This window comes from Lagopus leucura, unplaced genomic scaffold (genome assembly GCF_019238085.1).
Source record: "Lagopus leucura isolate 7727_CA_CO unplaced genomic scaffold, USGS_WTPT01 Super-Scaffold_100015, whole genome shotgun sequence".
Classification (NCBI taxonomy): Eukaryota; Metazoa; Chordata; class Aves; order Galliformes; family Phasianidae; genus Lagopus; species Lagopus leucura.
This window is the reverse complement of record NW_024962269.1, coordinates 6075006-6092807: the sequence shown is the minus strand read 5'-3', so window position 1 is coordinate 6092807 and position 17802 is coordinate 6075006. Positions and strand designations below refer to the sequence as shown.

Genomic DNA, 17802 nt, shown 5'->3' with positions numbered 1-17802 from the left:
TACTGGGAAGCAAAGCAGCAGCTGATCAAAGGTGCATTTTTATAACGGGACATCATCTTGAGATGGCTGCGATAATGGGAGGCTGTCAGTCAAGGTGCTTTCAGAACACCTACTCAACAGTTCACCAAGCTTCTTTCTTAACTAAAAGTGATATAAAAAAAAACTTCATGTAGCTGAGAGCCATCAGATGCATGCCACAAATCTACAAAACAGAGAGGCAACCTGCTTATTAAAGGTAATTTAATGAAGAAGATTCACACTAACATTGAATAAATCATTATGCTTTGTCCAAATAGAAAAAGCAAAATGCTGCAGACTGACAGTATTGCTTTCCATTCTAGCACTCACTGATCTCACCAGTACATAATGTCTGTTTGCAGACATTATCCCCAACTTGCACTCTAAGCAGACAACTTCACTTTATCTGTCATCAACCACAGTAAGAACAAACAAAATAGATCAATTAGGTACTGACGAAAATACACATTATCTTAATTATGTAATATGCCCTTACTACACAGAAGGGATCCCATGTAAGAGTGGTTCAGAACATCTTTCCCTAACAGTGTAAGGAAATGAATAATCTAAGTCTCATGTAGTTTCATGCAATTCTTAGCAGTTACAAGAGTGCAACCATAAACATTTCCTCTTATCATGAGCCATGGGTTTAAAACTGGAGGCTTCTACCAAACACTGAAAAGAAACTGAAAGAAAGGCACACGTGCTGATGGTTGATTCCTATCAAAGTTGTAATGCTTTCAAAAAAACAAAAATAAATTAGGAAACTTATCAGCTAATGCTTTGCCTCAGTTTTCATAGTTATCAGCTGTGAGGAAACAATATTTTTTGTTAAAAAGTTAGAAATGCTGACTTATAAAAGTGGTATGCATTGTAGTTCAAAGAGTTCAACACACACAAATACTCACATGCAGATATTATGGTTTATATTTCAAGGGGGAAAAAAAAGTAAATGTTTCAGTAATATTTTACCTTCCTTTTAACTTGCTAGTCTTCCTTAAAAGTTGTCCAAAAGCTCTCTGAGCAAGCTATCCATGGAAGTCACAAAACATACATCCACACACTGGCTACCTACAATCTAAGAAAGAATCTAAGAATAATGAATAGAAACTGAAATACAAGACATGCAGACAAAGGCAAGTCCCCAGTCTCATATAAAGTTATCAATAAAAAGACATACTTGGTCAAACCTTACAGATGAGTGAGCACTACTCATCATTTAGTGAGCCCTAAGGGGCCACCCTGCTACACTGCAGACTAACTGCCCAGAAACTTGGCTCTGCTGGAAAAGGAAAAGAAATAGAAGTCCAAAATAAGAGCAGTCCTAAACAGTTATATACATTTTCCTGGGCTAAACTAATGATAATCAGTTATCTAACAGCCAAGTGTGGGTAAAAAGCCATGCTGCTTTTAACTAATCATTCATATTTTTGCACTGTACATACTGAAGACACAATGCAAACACTTAGTTTATTATGACTAGCTTTCAGGGGTCATTTTGTTTGGCTAAAGATCTCAGAAATCACGCAGTATTACCAAATGCAAAGAAAGAATCTCTCAGTCACAGTAAGGGAAGTAATGCAGCTTGCAAGAACAAACTTTAAATCATTACATTATAAATAACAAGAATTGAAGAGTAAATATTCATGTGTTGAAGCGTTATGGATAGGAGTATCATGAGTAATTATTCCAGTCATCATTTAAACAGGGAATTAAGACAGATTAGAAGCAACAGCAAAATAAATCTCAGCAATATATGCATGAATGCAGATAATTGCCATAAACATAGCTACTACATGAATATTTAAAGTAATTATTAAATTGTTAGTGAAGGTCAGATACAACCTCATTTTTGCTTTTACATGACCAACAGAGGAACTGTAGATCTTCAAATTCTTTTTTATAAAAAAATAACAGTGTCTATAACATGCTGTAGGCACAGAACACAAAGGAATTAATTTGTTAATGCTGAAAGATTATTTAGGATCATTTTCATGCTTATATAACTTCTCATCATTTGTTTCAAAAGGAACTTCCACATCTTATTTGTTATTATTCAGAAGCACAGAATTGCTGGAGGGAGCATCTAGAGCTGAAGAGCAGGCAATTAACACAAAAAGAAATAACCACAGAAGAAACTACTGCCAAATCTCAGCCCCTCTGAATCTCTGCCTGATGTCAGAGAAGGAAATAGCAGATAGTGCAGATGGTGGTAGATAGAAATCTTCACTCTACAAGCTTCAGCTAGCAAGTGAACACAATGCAGAAATCTGAACTTTCTGACCAGGCAAGCAGTATGTCCCCTCCAGTGCTGAACAGCAGCCCCTGCAGACAGATCATCTTCCAGCCTCTCACTGATCAATGCCACGAACAAAAATTGTGGATATTTGGATTGCATCCCCCACTGCCATATCAATGCAAGTGCGGACTGCTCCTCAGATGTGACGTGTGCCTACCATACTCTTATTTCGTAAAGCTTTTAGAGGGACTTGACCAGCAGTAGTAGAACAATGTGGATGTAGGTTAAAAAAGGCACACCGCGCAAATATGACTGTCATGACACACAGTTTTGTCTTTATATTTCCATACCAAATTACGTGTCTCTTTTTCCTTTAGCAGTAGGAAAGTAAGGGGAGCACCTCTGCTATACAACAATGCAAGAGTGTGGTATTCCTGAAACATTGCCTATTTTGCAATTATCTCACATCAGGAAATGTTGCACTGTATGTATCTCTCTCTTTTGAAATGATCTATTATGTGAGTATTAAGTGGATCACTGTACTCACACAACTGACTTCATATCAAACGGAGGATTTTATTCATTCCAGCTCTCATATGAATTCTTTAATGAAAAGGTAGCTAATTGCAAAGCTGAACGTTTCATCATTTTCAGCCCATCTCTGCCTTGCTCCCCCTTCTGCAGGTCCACTACAGTTAATTCAAACATTTTACCAGGTTAATTTGATCATGGGCTGTATTATCAACAAGGAAAACTGTATGGATAACTTGTAGCTAAACAGTGAGGATACCTGTGCCCATTTTGCTAACCAAAAACCACATGGTAGCCCAAAAGGCTCATTCTAGAAACTAAATATTTCAAAAAGCTTCTCAAACTGACAGGTTACTGGGGTGAAGGGGAAGAACAGTTTCCAACAACAACTTTCCTTGGGTGACAAGTTCGTTTTCATGCAATAATTAAGGAAATGAGGACTTCCTGCACAGCTGTTACAGTGTCCTTAGAGACACTGTTTTGGGGCACACACTGTGCATTCAGCCTTTTCCTCCCTCTTAATTCTAGTCAATAGTAGTCAAAAGCAGATTACATTGTTGGGACTCTGCTAATAGAACTAGCAGTCTGTAACAGCATATAGCATCCGTAAGCCCAGTGATTCTTCTTTCTGTTGTCAGTTATCCAAATACAAAACAATTAAAAATCTTGCATTTTTCTCTTTAAAAATCCACCAATGATTAAAAACTACGTCCACAGTTTGCTAATCAAGTTAAAACTACATAATCCTATAAAGCACCACGCTAATTTTAGACCTAAATTCTAAAGAGATCCACAGCTATTCCTGTTACCTGTCAGCAGCCAGGATCTCCAGGGCATTTGTAACATTTTAATATTCACTAACTTGGACAACTTACCCTCTTGTGAAATGCACTGGAACACTGGATAAAAAACAGATCCTGAAAATACTTCACGAGTCATAAATTAACGAGAAGTCTGTCGGCCAGAAGTTTTAAATCTCATTCCTTTCATAAAATCCATGAATTCAAAACTCATGTGATCTACAAACCTGGCCATCTGCTTGTATGCCTCTTCTGCCACTGCAAAGATATGTGGATCCATATCCCCCATGTTTTGGCCACTGTATGCATTGATGATATCCTCGCCATAGATAGGCAGTTGTTCATAAGGGTTGATGGCCACTAAGACGATACCTAAACAAAGACAATGAAACAAAGGGAGTTAGTAATAGTTGTCCCAAAATAAAATAAAACAAGAATGGGTTTAACATCAACTATTGCTCTAATTTTTCTAAAAATATTAACTAGAGAAGAATAACCCGCACACTTTATATTGTTGATTTCTAAATAATAGAAATTTAGTCTGATAGAAATTTAGATATTTAGTCTGACCTCGGCTTTGCGTACAAAAGCTAGAATGAGTTTCCTTCTATCCTACTTCAGGGCATACATCAGGGACAGCTCCTAATACATACAATATTAGTATGATGCCTTATCAATGTTCCCCTTTCTTTAACTGTAAAAGTACCTGGATTGGTGAACTATAGCTGCTAAAAGGCCTCACGAGCATTTTGTTATGTACAGTGTGTTAACCTTTCAGGAGCTGAACCCAGGACAGCTTTTAATACAAACAACAAAGTAGAGCCATAATGTGACCTGGATGGCTTTAACAGGCAGCAGGAACAACCTCCTGCCTGCAGGACACATCTGACAGGGGCCAAAAAATACATCACATGGGGCTGACACACAGAGGCATGCAGTCGAGTCAGGAAATTAACTACACCTCTAGAAGGCACCACAAGATCTTCACGTTGTATGTCTGTATGTGAAACTACTTCTCCTTCCATCTTCTAGTTTTCCAATCTTTTTATGCCAATCATCACTACAGCATTTCTAAATTCACACCATCCTTTTGCTCTCCCAAAACAGACCACCTCCAATCCCCTCCTCTTTTACAGAAAAGCTCAGTCTTAATCTGTACATCTTTCCTATCCATAAAGTGAGATCTGAAGTGGCCTTGGTCCAATTTTCTTTTCCACATGAAAAGAGGATTTCTCTGCCCCCAGGGAGGGTCTGAATGAAGACTACTGATACTATTCTTTTCTGCAGTATTTACTATGGGCAGGGAACACTTCTTATTTACTCCACACAGAGGTGAAATCACTGACCATGGACACGTGAGACCTGGTCATTCCAGGCAAAGTCTGCTTTCTTGACATGGCCATTCTTCCTCACCTTAACATGTGATATAAGCAGAAGAAAAAAGAAAAACCAAAAGAAACTAATTTTAACTGCAGCTAACTTTAAAAATAGAATCTCTTCTTACATTTGTATTTCAAGGTTTTTGTGGCTGCATAAAGTCTGCAGCAAGCATGCAATCAACGCTCCTTGGACAACATATCCCTCAGTATGTGTGCTGTAAGCATTTCCACAGCATTCAGTGCATTTCTAAATTTACCTAGAAATTCACACAGGCGCACACTTCCTCAGGGCGCCCAGCTCCCTGCTATGTGCAGATTAGTGCTGTGATTTCTATCTCAGGAACTTTCCATGCAGAGCTGGGAGAAGGGAAGTGAAAGCATCTGTAATCTGCCTCTGCTGCTGGGAGTATCATCCCATTTTCAAATCCTTTCATGTATTTATAAATCACTGACCGTAGCAAAAACATTAAACAACGACGGAACACTTTTCACAAAGAGACTGGAGAAATCTTCATTTATTTCCTCAAATATAAGGGCAGTTACACGTCTGGGCACGCCTATCCAACCAGTGCCAGTGTTTTTCCACCAAATGACTTCACCCAAATGACTCAGTAACTCAAAAGTCGCTGTAAAAATGTGTGCCAAGTGTAATGCTGTAATGACAAGCCAAAAAATAAAAGGGGGGTGGGAATACAGGAATACAAGAGCTCAGTGCTGGCAGACACTGCAGTGCCCATCAGCTACACTGGGAGTCAGCAGCTGGGGGTGTAAGTCAGCAGCAGGAGTCAGAGCTGGGGGCTGGAGCAGGGCCTGCGAGCAACCCAAGGTGCTCAGAGCTGCTCTGGCATGACCAGCCACATCCCTTGGCCTCAAGGAGTTAGGCTGGGGCAGGAGAGCAGCAGGCAGCAGCCGCCAAACCAGCAGCTGCAGCCTGGACTGCCACAGGATCTAACATCCCTAACGTGCCTGCAGCACAAAGGGCAGCGTGTGTGGATCAGGACAGGCTGCAGATCAAAGTCAGGTGAGCTCAGTCTGGGACATCAGAGAGGCTACAAATGATGACTGTAAGGGCAAACACTGGGAAGTGGTGGTGTTCCAGGGCCCCGGTGATGCTGTCAGCAGGAATTCTGCAGTATAAACAACTGGGAAGCACCTCTGGACCCTGATGCTCCATAGGGATCTGCCTGCACACAGGAACACTAAATCCTTTCTTTTCAGCATACCTCAGTGGCACGTGTGGAGTCACACAGCCTCAGGATTCCCAGGCTGCTTCAGCACTGAACGTGAGCCACGTTACGATTCCTGATTTCACCAATAATGAGCTGCCAGGCACAGCGATGAGGAGCTACTGCATTTTACCTGCGCTCAGTCCAAGCCACTAAGCTGGCTCTCCAGCAGCAGAACTGCAGGTTTAGCTCTGGAGCTGAGGGCCGGATGAGGCTCTCTGCAGCAGTGGGAGTGGATGCGTGTGCCTCGCTCAGCTAATTAGCCAGGTCTGCTAATTCACCAGCACTTGTTCCGATACTCACACCACACAGCCGATGTTTGTCAGCACTTCTGTGCAGTGCTGCTTATTACCAAAGTGTGCATAGCACAGCTGCAACTGAGGAGTCCTTCTGGGACTGTTCATTATAGGGCAGGTAGGCTGGGTGACCTTTAATGCTCCCTTCCAACTTGAATGCTTCTATGAGCCTATGACTCCATGACTTGCCATGGAGAAAAAGAGACGTGTTAGACAACTCAGCCCACCCCATGCCAACAGGCTGGCTGCCAACAGCCGTTAGCACTGAGGCTGTGATGGATGGGCTCCTAAAGCCTCTCAAGCTTGCACATGTATTCAAAGAGACATTAAAAAAGCCGTGCAAAACTTCAGACAATTCCCTCCTGCTTCTGGCTGCACTGGTAAAAATGAACCCCTGAATTCAAGACTGCAGCTCCATGACAAATCTCCAACACATTAAAGCATTTAATTGCAGTAGTGGCTTGCGAAATCAACAAATTACTACCATCTGGAAATAACCAAAACAAGCAAGGCAGGAATTATGTGCTTTCTATGGGAACTTTTAAACCAGTCTACCTCCCAGGATAATAATTCTGAATAATTCATACATAACTTATTTTTACCTCCACTGAACGGTACTGCTGTTCTTATAAGAAATATCATGGCCCTTCCCACATTGTGTGTGCTTTCATTCCTGCAGTCACATGAAATTTTATTACTTTTTGTTACTTTCTGCCATTCTTCTTACATACATCCGAAGTAAATGTGGTCAATTCTTTCATTTTGAAAGTATTCACCATCTGTGGTTAAACCAGATATTAATGCAAACACTTTACTAACTTGTCAAAGTTTGCTGTCCTTCGTACCAGGCAGTATTTATACATCTGAACTAGCCAGGAATATTTACTGAGTTTTGATCACAGTCATAGCACGTTGTCCATTTATTTTTCCTTATAACCCTTCAGCTTCTGTCATGAACTCTTCATTTCATATTCTCAACAGCAAAACAAAACAATAAATCAGCTCTGGATTTCTGGTGACAGGCTGGCCTTGAAATTAAGAAATCAGGAGTTCTTCTGTTTAAAAGTCTGGGTTACCTCAAAGTGAAATTATAAAGAATTTAATATCCATTCAACCTATTACTCTAAGAAAAGAATAACTGAATTAATTTCTGGGGCCATGGAAATCCATCCTTTCCCAGTCTAGTTCTGCTGGTTGGGAATAGCGTTACCATAACTCTCTTGGTGGATTAATGTGTTTTCTAATCTCCTTCTGGCTAAATCAACTGGGTTAGCTCAAATCACCTTCACTGAGTATTTAACCTAACCTGACTAATGTCTAAACCAGAATAAGGAAGCACATGCAATTCCTTCTGTGAGCAGAACTCTAAGACAATAATCTTTTGAAGAAGGCAAATAACATATACTTAGGACAGAAATTGATAGTGATTTGTAAGGTGAATGTCCTTGGCCAAAGGATCAGGTTTTTAAAGGCTAACACACTAGCTTTATTTCACTTAGCTTACACTGCAATGTATATATGTCTACCACCCAAGACAACAAATGCATGCCATACTGTACTCTTCGGTCCCCCAGTTGGTATAAGAACTCACTCACCTGCACTGTGACCAGCTGAAATTGCCACAGTGCACAGTCTACGTATTTCTAATTCACCCAGCATGCATTTCATAGAAGCATCACTTATTGGGAAGCAGAAGGGCTGATCAAGCTCAGCAATCCCAAATCAATGAATTCCATAAGCTGCTAAAAGCCCTCTAGCCCTAGGAGAAACTGTATAACATCAGCCATACCCACAACTAAAGCAGCACTAGGACAAACATAAAAACAACCTGTCTTCTCAAACAGAAAACAAAACCAGCAGACAACACACTCCTTTACAGAACACTAAACATAATCCATGTTTAGAAGCAAACAAAACACAAACCGGGCAGACTGTCTCACAGGACAGGCACGGCTGTACTTGCAGACACCACACTGGAAACTATTTACAAGGTCGGGTTGTGAGACTCCAGTTACACAAAAGCCCTTTCACTGAACACTCCCCCCTCAGGAGCTTTGCCATGGAGGCACTAGGGACAGACATGTGGACTATATCCAAGATGGGGAAGCTGAGAAGTCTGGGGATTAAAACACACACCCTTAGAAGGGGCTGCCCAGACTGGCTGTGGTGTCTTTAGTCAAAGCCCTGAGCAACCCAGTCTCGTCAGATCTGTTTGTAAGAAGGGAGCTTCCTGGAAGACTTCCAGAGGTCTCTTCTAGCCTAAACCATCTGGTACCTGTGGTCATGCTCTGACTGTGTGACAGGATGAGATATAGGTATGCATCATCTCCCAAACTTATGTGAATGAAGGCTGCCTGCAAGCAGAGGGAGGCAAAGTCAGATTCAGGCCTGCATGGTCCAGGCACTGCTCAGAGCAGGATTGGGAACAGATGCACTCTGCTGGGCCCCACAGGTTGAGAACTGCCGGTGTGAGCAAAATGTAGCACAACACTAATGCTTGTGCTCTGGCCACCATGAAGTGCCCAACACGCTGCTTGCCTTCATTCCCCACATCCCTCACCATAGTGGAACTGTAAGAATATCCAGAACAGGGAAATCTGACACACGGTACATTCCACCTGCAGACCAGGACAGAACAAGGCCTTATAATGCAAAATAGAAATTTCTACTGCAGATACCAGCAGCCACGATTTGCTGCTATCTGTCAAGGGCCATCCTGCAACATGACATCCACAGCTTTGCAAAAGTCTACTCTACAGTCTGCAAAGAGTGCAAAGCACAAGGAAATCATAAATAGCAAGTCTAAGGTATGGTAACATGGAGAGGGCTCAATAACCGCTGGCACATGGTAATAAGAACTGGAACTGTCCTACAAACACTTGATTAGAAACAAAGTTAAACTGTATACTTAAAAAGAAATCATGGGGTATGTTTTCTGCTGGCATAAACTGAGCTCTGATGAATAGGCAAATAGTAATTTGACTACATGTATGGGAAGAATGTGTCTTTGTTTTAATCAGACAATCACAAGAAGGAAATTTTTAGTATTTGATTTCCAGGAATCACATCATCATATTATGTTTTCTTTTACTCAGACCTAAATGTAAAAAACAAAAACAAAAAAAAACAACCAACAAATGACAACAAAACCCTAATGACTTAAACTGCTCCTTATGTACTAGCACAGTGTCCAAAAAACAAGCAAACTAAAGAAATATTCAAAAAGTTAACAGGCTGTTTATAATATAATGGCTACATTAAAAAGTTACTAAAAACTAAAATTTAAAAGAAACACATGCACACAAGCCAAAAGCATTAAGCCTAAACTATCTATCAATGCGTCCTTAAAACAGACAACTCAGCTACAATTTTGTACCTACAACGAAGTAACTTCCCCACAGTTTGGCTGTATGAAAATGTTACAGGCAATTACAGTTTTAGGTAACATCTACTGTGAGCTAAAAAGTATTTTTAAAATTCACACTATTCATGCTTGTGAATGGACAAGCACTAGCTCACACACTGTTACAAACGCACTCTCATAGTTCCACTGACTAGAAAAAACAAAAAGGAAAATAAAAGGGTATCTTCAGCACAGATATGGCAGCTCAGTACAGATGGAGGCAATCAAAGGCAGGAAGCAATAAATCCATCAAACAGCAAGGCTAACCTCCTACATCCTCAGCGTGTGAAGCTCTCCTCCAGCCCATGCCTATCTACACATGCCTAAGGGGAACAACAGTCAGCAAGGAATCCCACGGCAAAATTGTCCATGGCTAAAATTTTATAAACAGAGCCCACTGGGAAGCTAGAAGAACATAAAGTGAAGTCAGTTTTCTTTGAGCCTTAATAATTTCAAGCCTACTTGACGTGCTTACTGACCACATAAGAAAAGGGACTTTCACAAGAACAGCCCAACCTACCCTACCACTAAGTTAAAAGTACAAATATCAATAACAAACTTTTCCTGTCTGCTGCAGTCTCTGTGAAGATTACAGGATAAAAAGACACAATACTTGCCACAATAGGTATAAATGAGTTTAGAGTCTATAAATCGAACTTTGAGGTTGTGTAGAACAGCGGGTTCATGGAGATAACTGAGTGCAGTGAGATCATTTTCTCCAACAAGGATGTCAGGGTTCCGCAGTGGGGGGAGTTCCTTAGTCTTCGGATCGAGGCAATATTCTAGGTCCTGAAAATTAAATAGAAGCACGTGTTGAAAGAACTGCTGTTTAGATCCCTTCATTCAACCCCTCCCACCATTCTTCCCAGCAGAAGATTCACAAGGTATAAAAACACAAGATAACACTTGCATGGTCTGGTGATTTGGGTTCTCCAAAAGTATCATTAAAAAATTCCCAAAGGGGTTTTCTACAAGCAATAGGCAATAATAAATGTATTTCATCCTTTTAAACTATTACTTAAACAAATGCCTTGTTTTTGCTGCCAAATCTTTTTATTAAATAAACTGAAATGTGTTTTATCACAAATCTAATTAGTTTTCCATATTATTCTCCGTTTGAGCAGGACAGAGGAAATAATTTTCCATCAGCCTACAGCCAGCCATATATACATCAACATTACACAGGAATGCTGGCAAGGACAGGAATTCTATGAAAACACAAACTGAAAAAAAATGTTACTTATAATTCACACAGATTTATGCAAATTAATCTCTAATGCAGATATTTTAGCTGCATCTGTCTCTGGAGGAAACAGTACCTTATTTACCTGACATTCTCTTGTCCCAGCACAATGAGTCTTGACTGGCAAACATCTGCATTCTACTACATTCAATACACAAGTGTGCAGCACCACTGCACAGTCTGGAATGTGGAGGGTGGAGCAAAACAGACCTTGTCTGATTGAAAAGGTTGTGCTCGGTTTGCCATATCAGAGATGTGAGCGAGTCAATGAATGAAATTCATTCAATTAAAGTGTTTTAACTTAGGACCTACTTTATACGTATAATCTGTTCATTTTACTTAATTACTATGTAGACCTCCATCTAAAAAAGGCATGTAAGCTGCCCACTGGTAGAAAGAAAAGAAATTAAAAATAAATCTTTGGATTACTGCAGATCTTTATTTTCTATGAGAAGACATGAAGGACCACTTCCATTATACACTGACATTAAATAACCATTCAAATGGCATAAGAAAATACAAACAAGCCTTCACTGCAAAGAAGTGATCTTTTCAGAGAGATGTCATCCCTTCTCCATGCTGCATTTCGCACCATTCTGGCAATGCTCTTAATCCTTGCCCCATCCTGTTGATATTAACTTTCTCATAGCAATGCTGAACTTGAAAGTCACCACTTCTTTCTGCAACACTATTTTCCTTGTGGCCCCCTGGAGTATCAACCAGGGTTGATACTTTAACAGGGTAAGTAGAAAAAGATACATATATGTAACTGAATCATACAGGCAGCTGGATACAACCAACATTTTTGTTATCTAAGTTACTTCAAAAAAATTAGACAAAATGGAATTCACACAAAAAGTAATGCTCAAACTCTGTGGTCAAGAATAATAGCACATAAATAGGGCTACACACAAAAATAGGGCTACAGTTTTACAATATAGCTTCATGTGTTAGATACACCGGTCTCCCAAGAACAACCTCAGGATTTAACAAGAAGACCTACCTTGCCCTCTTCAAGTCGAAGCTGAAGAACTTTATCTCCAGGTTTATAATCTTTCAGAAGTTCTGCTGACTTCCAGACCTCCTCTGGGTCAGGAATCCAAACCCTGGCATACTGCAACATAAAAACAACAGCAAAAGATCTGTGACTTCTTGAAGCAATATCATTAAATCATCAACATACATGATACCAAAATGTTTTTTTTTCCTTTTTCAATACATCTGTCTATAGCCAAACCTTTAAGCAAAAGATATGTTGACTAGCACAGAGGAAGTGACTAAGTTATTCTGCTGACACAAAGCTACGTATGCATTGCCTTCATTGCCTTTCTGCAGTAAGAAAAGGCTATTTCCTATATAAAATAATGTTTAAGACGCACATTCACTGCTGAAAATCAACAAAATAAACTACCTATGTGTTCAGAGGTCAAAAACTTGGCTACCAAAAAAATTACTTAAAAGCAGCTCTTCTGAGAAGATTCTGAAGTCCCTCCAAACAATAGAGAAGAAAAGTCTAATTCCTGTTGTGATCATTTTCACCCAAGCCAAAGATACAGGCTTTGCTGCTCTCTGCCAGGCTCTTAGAAGTGCTACACGTGTACCAAACTCGTGCAGCTGCCTGGCTGTGTTCTCCAATGCTAAGCCCTGGGAATGCCACAACAAAGAAGGGTGGCTCATCTGGATGGCTTCCGTTTGGTGTGAACTGAAATGAACAATGCCTAACGACGGTTTTTAGGAAACATCCTTGAATACAAACCAAGCCAAACAAAAAAAAAGTCCAAAATTAAAAGGAAAAAAAAAAAAAAAAAAAGCAGCACATTTTCCCATTGCTTATGTTTAACATCCAGAAGAAATTAAAAAAAAAACATCAGTTGTGAAGTCCTCAGTATGTGAGATATGTGAGAGACATGGACCTCTTGGACCACGTGCAGAGAAGGGCCACAAAAGTGATCCAAGGGATGGAACACCTCCCCTGTGAGGAAGGGCTGAGGGAGCCGGGGCTGCGCAGCATGCAGAAGAGAAGGCTTCATGGAGACCTGAGAGCAGCCTGTCAATATCTACAGGGAGGCTGTAAGAAAGAAGGCAGGGGCTGCCGTGATAGGACAAAGGAAAGTGGTTTCAAATTAGAAGAGAGGAGATTTATACTGGGTAAATGAAGAAGTTTTTTTTACAGTAAGGGTTGTGAGGCACTGGAACAGGCTTCCCATCCTTGGAAACATTCAAGGTCAGGCTGGAGGGGCCCTGAGCACCTGGTGAAGCAGTCGGTGTCCCTACTCATTGCAAGGGAGTTGGACTAGATGGCCTTCAAAGGTCCCATCCAACTTCTGTGATTCTGACACCAGCTGCTGCAGTACTCCCCAGTTCTCTTTTGACAGAGCATTAAGAACCTCACCAAGACTGACAGATAAGGGGCTGAAAAGAGTTCAGATGGTTCTGAGAGTTAAATTTGTTATCAGCATTAGTAAGTTCTTCATCATTTGAAAACTACTAAACAACTATTCCCCAGAGCCTGGGGAAATCTGTCAGTTTAACACAAAGACATCGCCCAATCAGTCACAGCTGAAGACAAAACGTGTATGGACTGCACTAGGCCCAACTGTTACAACTTCTTACTTCCTCAGCTAAAGCAGTAGTTTCTCATCTACAATGTGGTTTTCCACCAGGAACAAAGAAGAGGTAAGCCATAAAGACGGTCAGGACAGAAGGGCCAGCACGCTGGTCATGCACTGTTTTCCAGTTTAGAAAGGCAGCAGTCTTGTAAGATACCAAGTTAACTTCAGGCAGCAAATGCTGCACAGCAGTTTCTAATTATGTGATCTATGCCAGAATGAAATAGGCACCTCTAATTTATTCAGTTGAAACTGTACATTTCCTACTGTCTGCAGAAAGGAAGGAGAAAGCAGAAAACAGATCACCATAGAAACTGGGTTACTAGAGACAGCCGAATCTTCCACATGACATAACCTCACAGATATTAAAGTCATCCTAAAAGCACTAAGCTGTAGCATCACTGCCTAACCTTAAATTGCTGCCAAAGAAACACCTGGTAGAAGGAGCAAGTAGGAGTAAAGAGAGAGATAGTCCTAATCAGAAGCAGTGAATCATTTCCCAGCTTTCTCACCTCACCAACTTAGCAGAATGGTTTGCCAAATCAGATCTTCATTCTATCTTTTGCATAATCAGTTGATGGTAAAATTCCACTGCCATAAAGTCTTTTGTGTGCTCCAAAGCCTAAGCAGAAAGCAAAGAACTCTCACTGGCAGAAACAGGACCAAGGTCATCTAGGTCTTGGGTCGGCACCTGGGTACCTTGCTCTGGTATGCCTAATATTCATCCTTATTGACTAATATACAAAAGCAAGCTTATGCCTACATTAAAATAAGACTAAAACACGATAAACTTCTAGAGACAATGAATTTCAAATCAATCTTCTAAAAAGGGGTAGGAATTTCTAGCCAAAAATAACACTGAAATTGCAGTAAAAATGACAGCAAGAATCAGATTAACTTTACTGAAATTGTGCTCAGTGAACCAGGATGAAAATGTTGATAGGGAGATAACAGACTGACTCAAGGAAAGTAAGTGAATGACATTTTAGGAAAATACAGCTGTTGCTTACTCTAAACTAGCTTCAGAATGAATCAGAATGAATAGAAGGCACATTGATGAGATAGCTGTGAGTTCAGAAAGAATACATATAAACAGGGTTAAGTCAAAATTACATTTCTTGCCTAGACTCTTCCAGCCTCAGCAGTGACGTCAAACACCATTAGCTACACAGTCCCAGGGATGAACAAAAGCACCATGCTCTGTGCTGGAAGGACAAGTGCTGTGAGGCAGTACATGGGGCTCAGTGTCACTGATAGTTACTGGTAGGATGACCCTGAAGAAACAACAGGGCAACGTATTCATTTCTCACTGGCGGCTCAGAAATTTCACTGGATTATCAGAATTTCATATAATAAGAAAGTATAATAGAAAATTGCAGCGTTCTGTAATACCTCATGATTTCATCTTAGATCACATGAAGAAATCAGCAGACTATAACAATTATCTATCAAATGAGACCATATGACTCAGAAAGCTTCTCTTCTGAGATATTAACCTCTTGAAGCACAAACTGACATTGCTGACAGAACAGAATTAGAAATGCAAGCGGCCCAGCACTGGCTTCAGCAGTCGGTTTTCCACTTCCACTGCATAACCACAATTACAGGAGATGCAGATATTTGTCCAGCACAGCAGCACTTCTGAGATGCCCTGAAAGACTTCACAAGGTGATCTACAACCTAACAAAAAGAAACAAGAAATTTAAACCCAACAAAGGTGTCTCTAGCACCGAAGACCTGCCCTTATGACCTCCCTTGAGCTCCTATGGCTTTCACTTTAGCAAAGATGACAGAGTTTTTCATTAACAGACAGCCTTAAAACCCACAGCTTTTCAGGTGCTAGTCATGAAGAACTTAAGACAGACATCACCTCTCTCTCCTTCAAGAATGACCTTATTTTTGGGTAGGAATAAAGCAGTTTGTTAATGTCTGGATTGAAGAGATACCGGCAGCACGAACTGAGGAAGCTGATGGAATAGCAACAGCCCAAACTGGACCAAACTCATGCAGCATGAGCCTGCTGCTAACTCTGAGTATGGTCTCCTGGAGAGAACAGTCTGCATCATTAAGGCTGGAAAAGGAAAAGCGCCTGTTAGCAAGGCACAGCTACAAGGCAGTCCAAAAGCTGTGAAAGGCTGGGTGAAACAGTTGAGCTTACCTATGCAAAGTGCTTACTTATTAGAATAGGATTTCCTGAGCTGTGGGTAGAATTGCTCTGAAAACATCAATCGATGCGATTGGAATAATTAGCTTTCAGCCTGTGAATACCTGCCTTACAATGATCTCACAATGCCAACACCACAGGTGGCAATTCTGAACCTAAAACCACTGAGAAAAACTTTCCCTTTTGTACTAATAACACAAGCAGATGCATGCCTAGGTGAGTAACAGGCTTAAACACAAGTCTTAACTTGACCAGCCTAGATCCCATGCAGAGATCCTGATCGGTAACACAGGAAGCAGCAGCAGGTCCCAGTTCCCCCAGTGCTGAGACCAGTATGATTTTTTGCACTACTCCCATACAGACACAGGCCTGAGGAAGCACTGCATTTCTAGTAACAGAGTGTTGCTGCTGGCTGCAGTATGAAAAGAAAGACAAGACTTTGTCCTTTTAGAGAAACGGCAGGTAACCAGGAAGGATCAGAAAGCAGCCAAAGACTTCGCTGCCATGACAAGCAGGATGCAAAATTTCTGAGCAACTTCTCTAAATCCTTATTATGACCTGAGGGAAATGGCATAATTAACTTTCCAAGAGAATCACAACAAAAATTATTGATTTGCTTAGCAGTAGCAGCATTCTTCTGGCATGGAGAGTATTTTCTGTCTCGTTGCTCAGCAACAGCCATTTCTACACCTCTCATACAGTTTAAGACCTAATATTTATTATGTATTAGTTTAAAAAGACATTAATATGATAATATGATAGTGGGGAGAACATCTGTGACCATTTGTATTAATGCTTTATCTGACAAATAATTTCACATAAGCTGTTTTTCTAATAGGAAGACTAAAAGGCTAGCACATAAATCTCTAACTCAGGAAGAGAAATTTATCTCCCCAAGGTTCCCCAAACTTTCAGTTGTTATTAATATCTGTTTCTTAGAACTGTGAACTCTGCAGATATCTTGATTAATATGCAATCAATTTTCTTTTACATCTAAAACATATTTTGCATATTTTTTAAGGCTCAGAGAAAGAGAATTCAGCTAAATACTTTTGCTTGAAACTTCTGCAGATCTCATCCCAGGCCTGCAGGGAGAATAAGCAGTCCTGCATTCTAACAGCTCTTTGTTGCCTTATGGCTAAGAAATCATCACTTTCCTCCCAGACCTCATTACTCTCACATGGTTATGGTAGGAAATAAGGAAAAGAGTTCTTAGTTTTTATTGGACTTTACTGCTCTATCCTTATGAGATCAGTAAATTAAATGAAACAGAAGGTCAAGTCTCACTGGTGCCTTGTCATACAGTTTGTTTGTAATGCTCTGCATAGTCAGCCCTTCTGTATAAGCAAGGACTGCTACACTGGTAAACTCCAGTGTCTGAAGGAATCATTCTGACCAGCAGCTCCTTCTGCTGACAGCGCTGTTAACGCATTTTAAGGCCAATTTCAAAATGCTGAAAGAAGATGCGTCTTTGAGTTTAAATAGCCTGAGACTTCTTCCTATGGAACAAATTACACTGATATCTTGAGATGCTCTTACATATAGCTTTCACTGAACTCCATAGGTTGACATCATCCTAAAGGTTACATAAGCAGAACTAGGAAAGGGACAGAAAAACAATGTACCACAGAGCCCTGGGACAACGCGGTGCCCCTGGGACCAGCATGGCAGATGGGAGCCCTGGGGCCCGCAGGCGGCTGCGCTGTGACTATTAATGCACCCAGGGAGTGACTTACAAACTCATCCTGAGATAAACAAGTAGAAAACGAGTCACCAACAACATCAAGTAACGCCACCAACAGTTTCAGTCATCAAACCAGGCCTCTGAGTTACCTCCACGCTGGTAAAGGTCAAATGCAGAGACAGACCTGTATGTAAAAAGAGACTGCAGCAG

General features: G+C 40.6%; 1 protein-coding gene across 11 annotated transcripts in view; it reads right to left on the bottom strand.

The window, feature by feature from the left end:
- The window catches only part of MYO5A (myosin VA), a 94563-nt gene that overhangs the window by 67701 nt on the left and 9060 nt on the right, over window positions 1–17802 (bottom strand). For all 11 annotated transcript variants that reach the window (XM_042875870.1, XM_042875874.1, XM_042875877.1 and 8 more), the window contains exons 2-4: window positions 12139–12249; window positions 10510–10681; window positions 3816–3960 (exon numbers count right to left, since the gene is read on the bottom strand). In XM_042875870.1, coding sequence (XP_042731804.1) covers window positions 3816–3960; window positions 10510–10681; window positions 12139–12249 — 428 coding nt within the window. The remainder of the gene's footprint in view (window positions 1–3815; window positions 3961–10509; window positions 10682–12138; window positions 12250–17802) is intronic.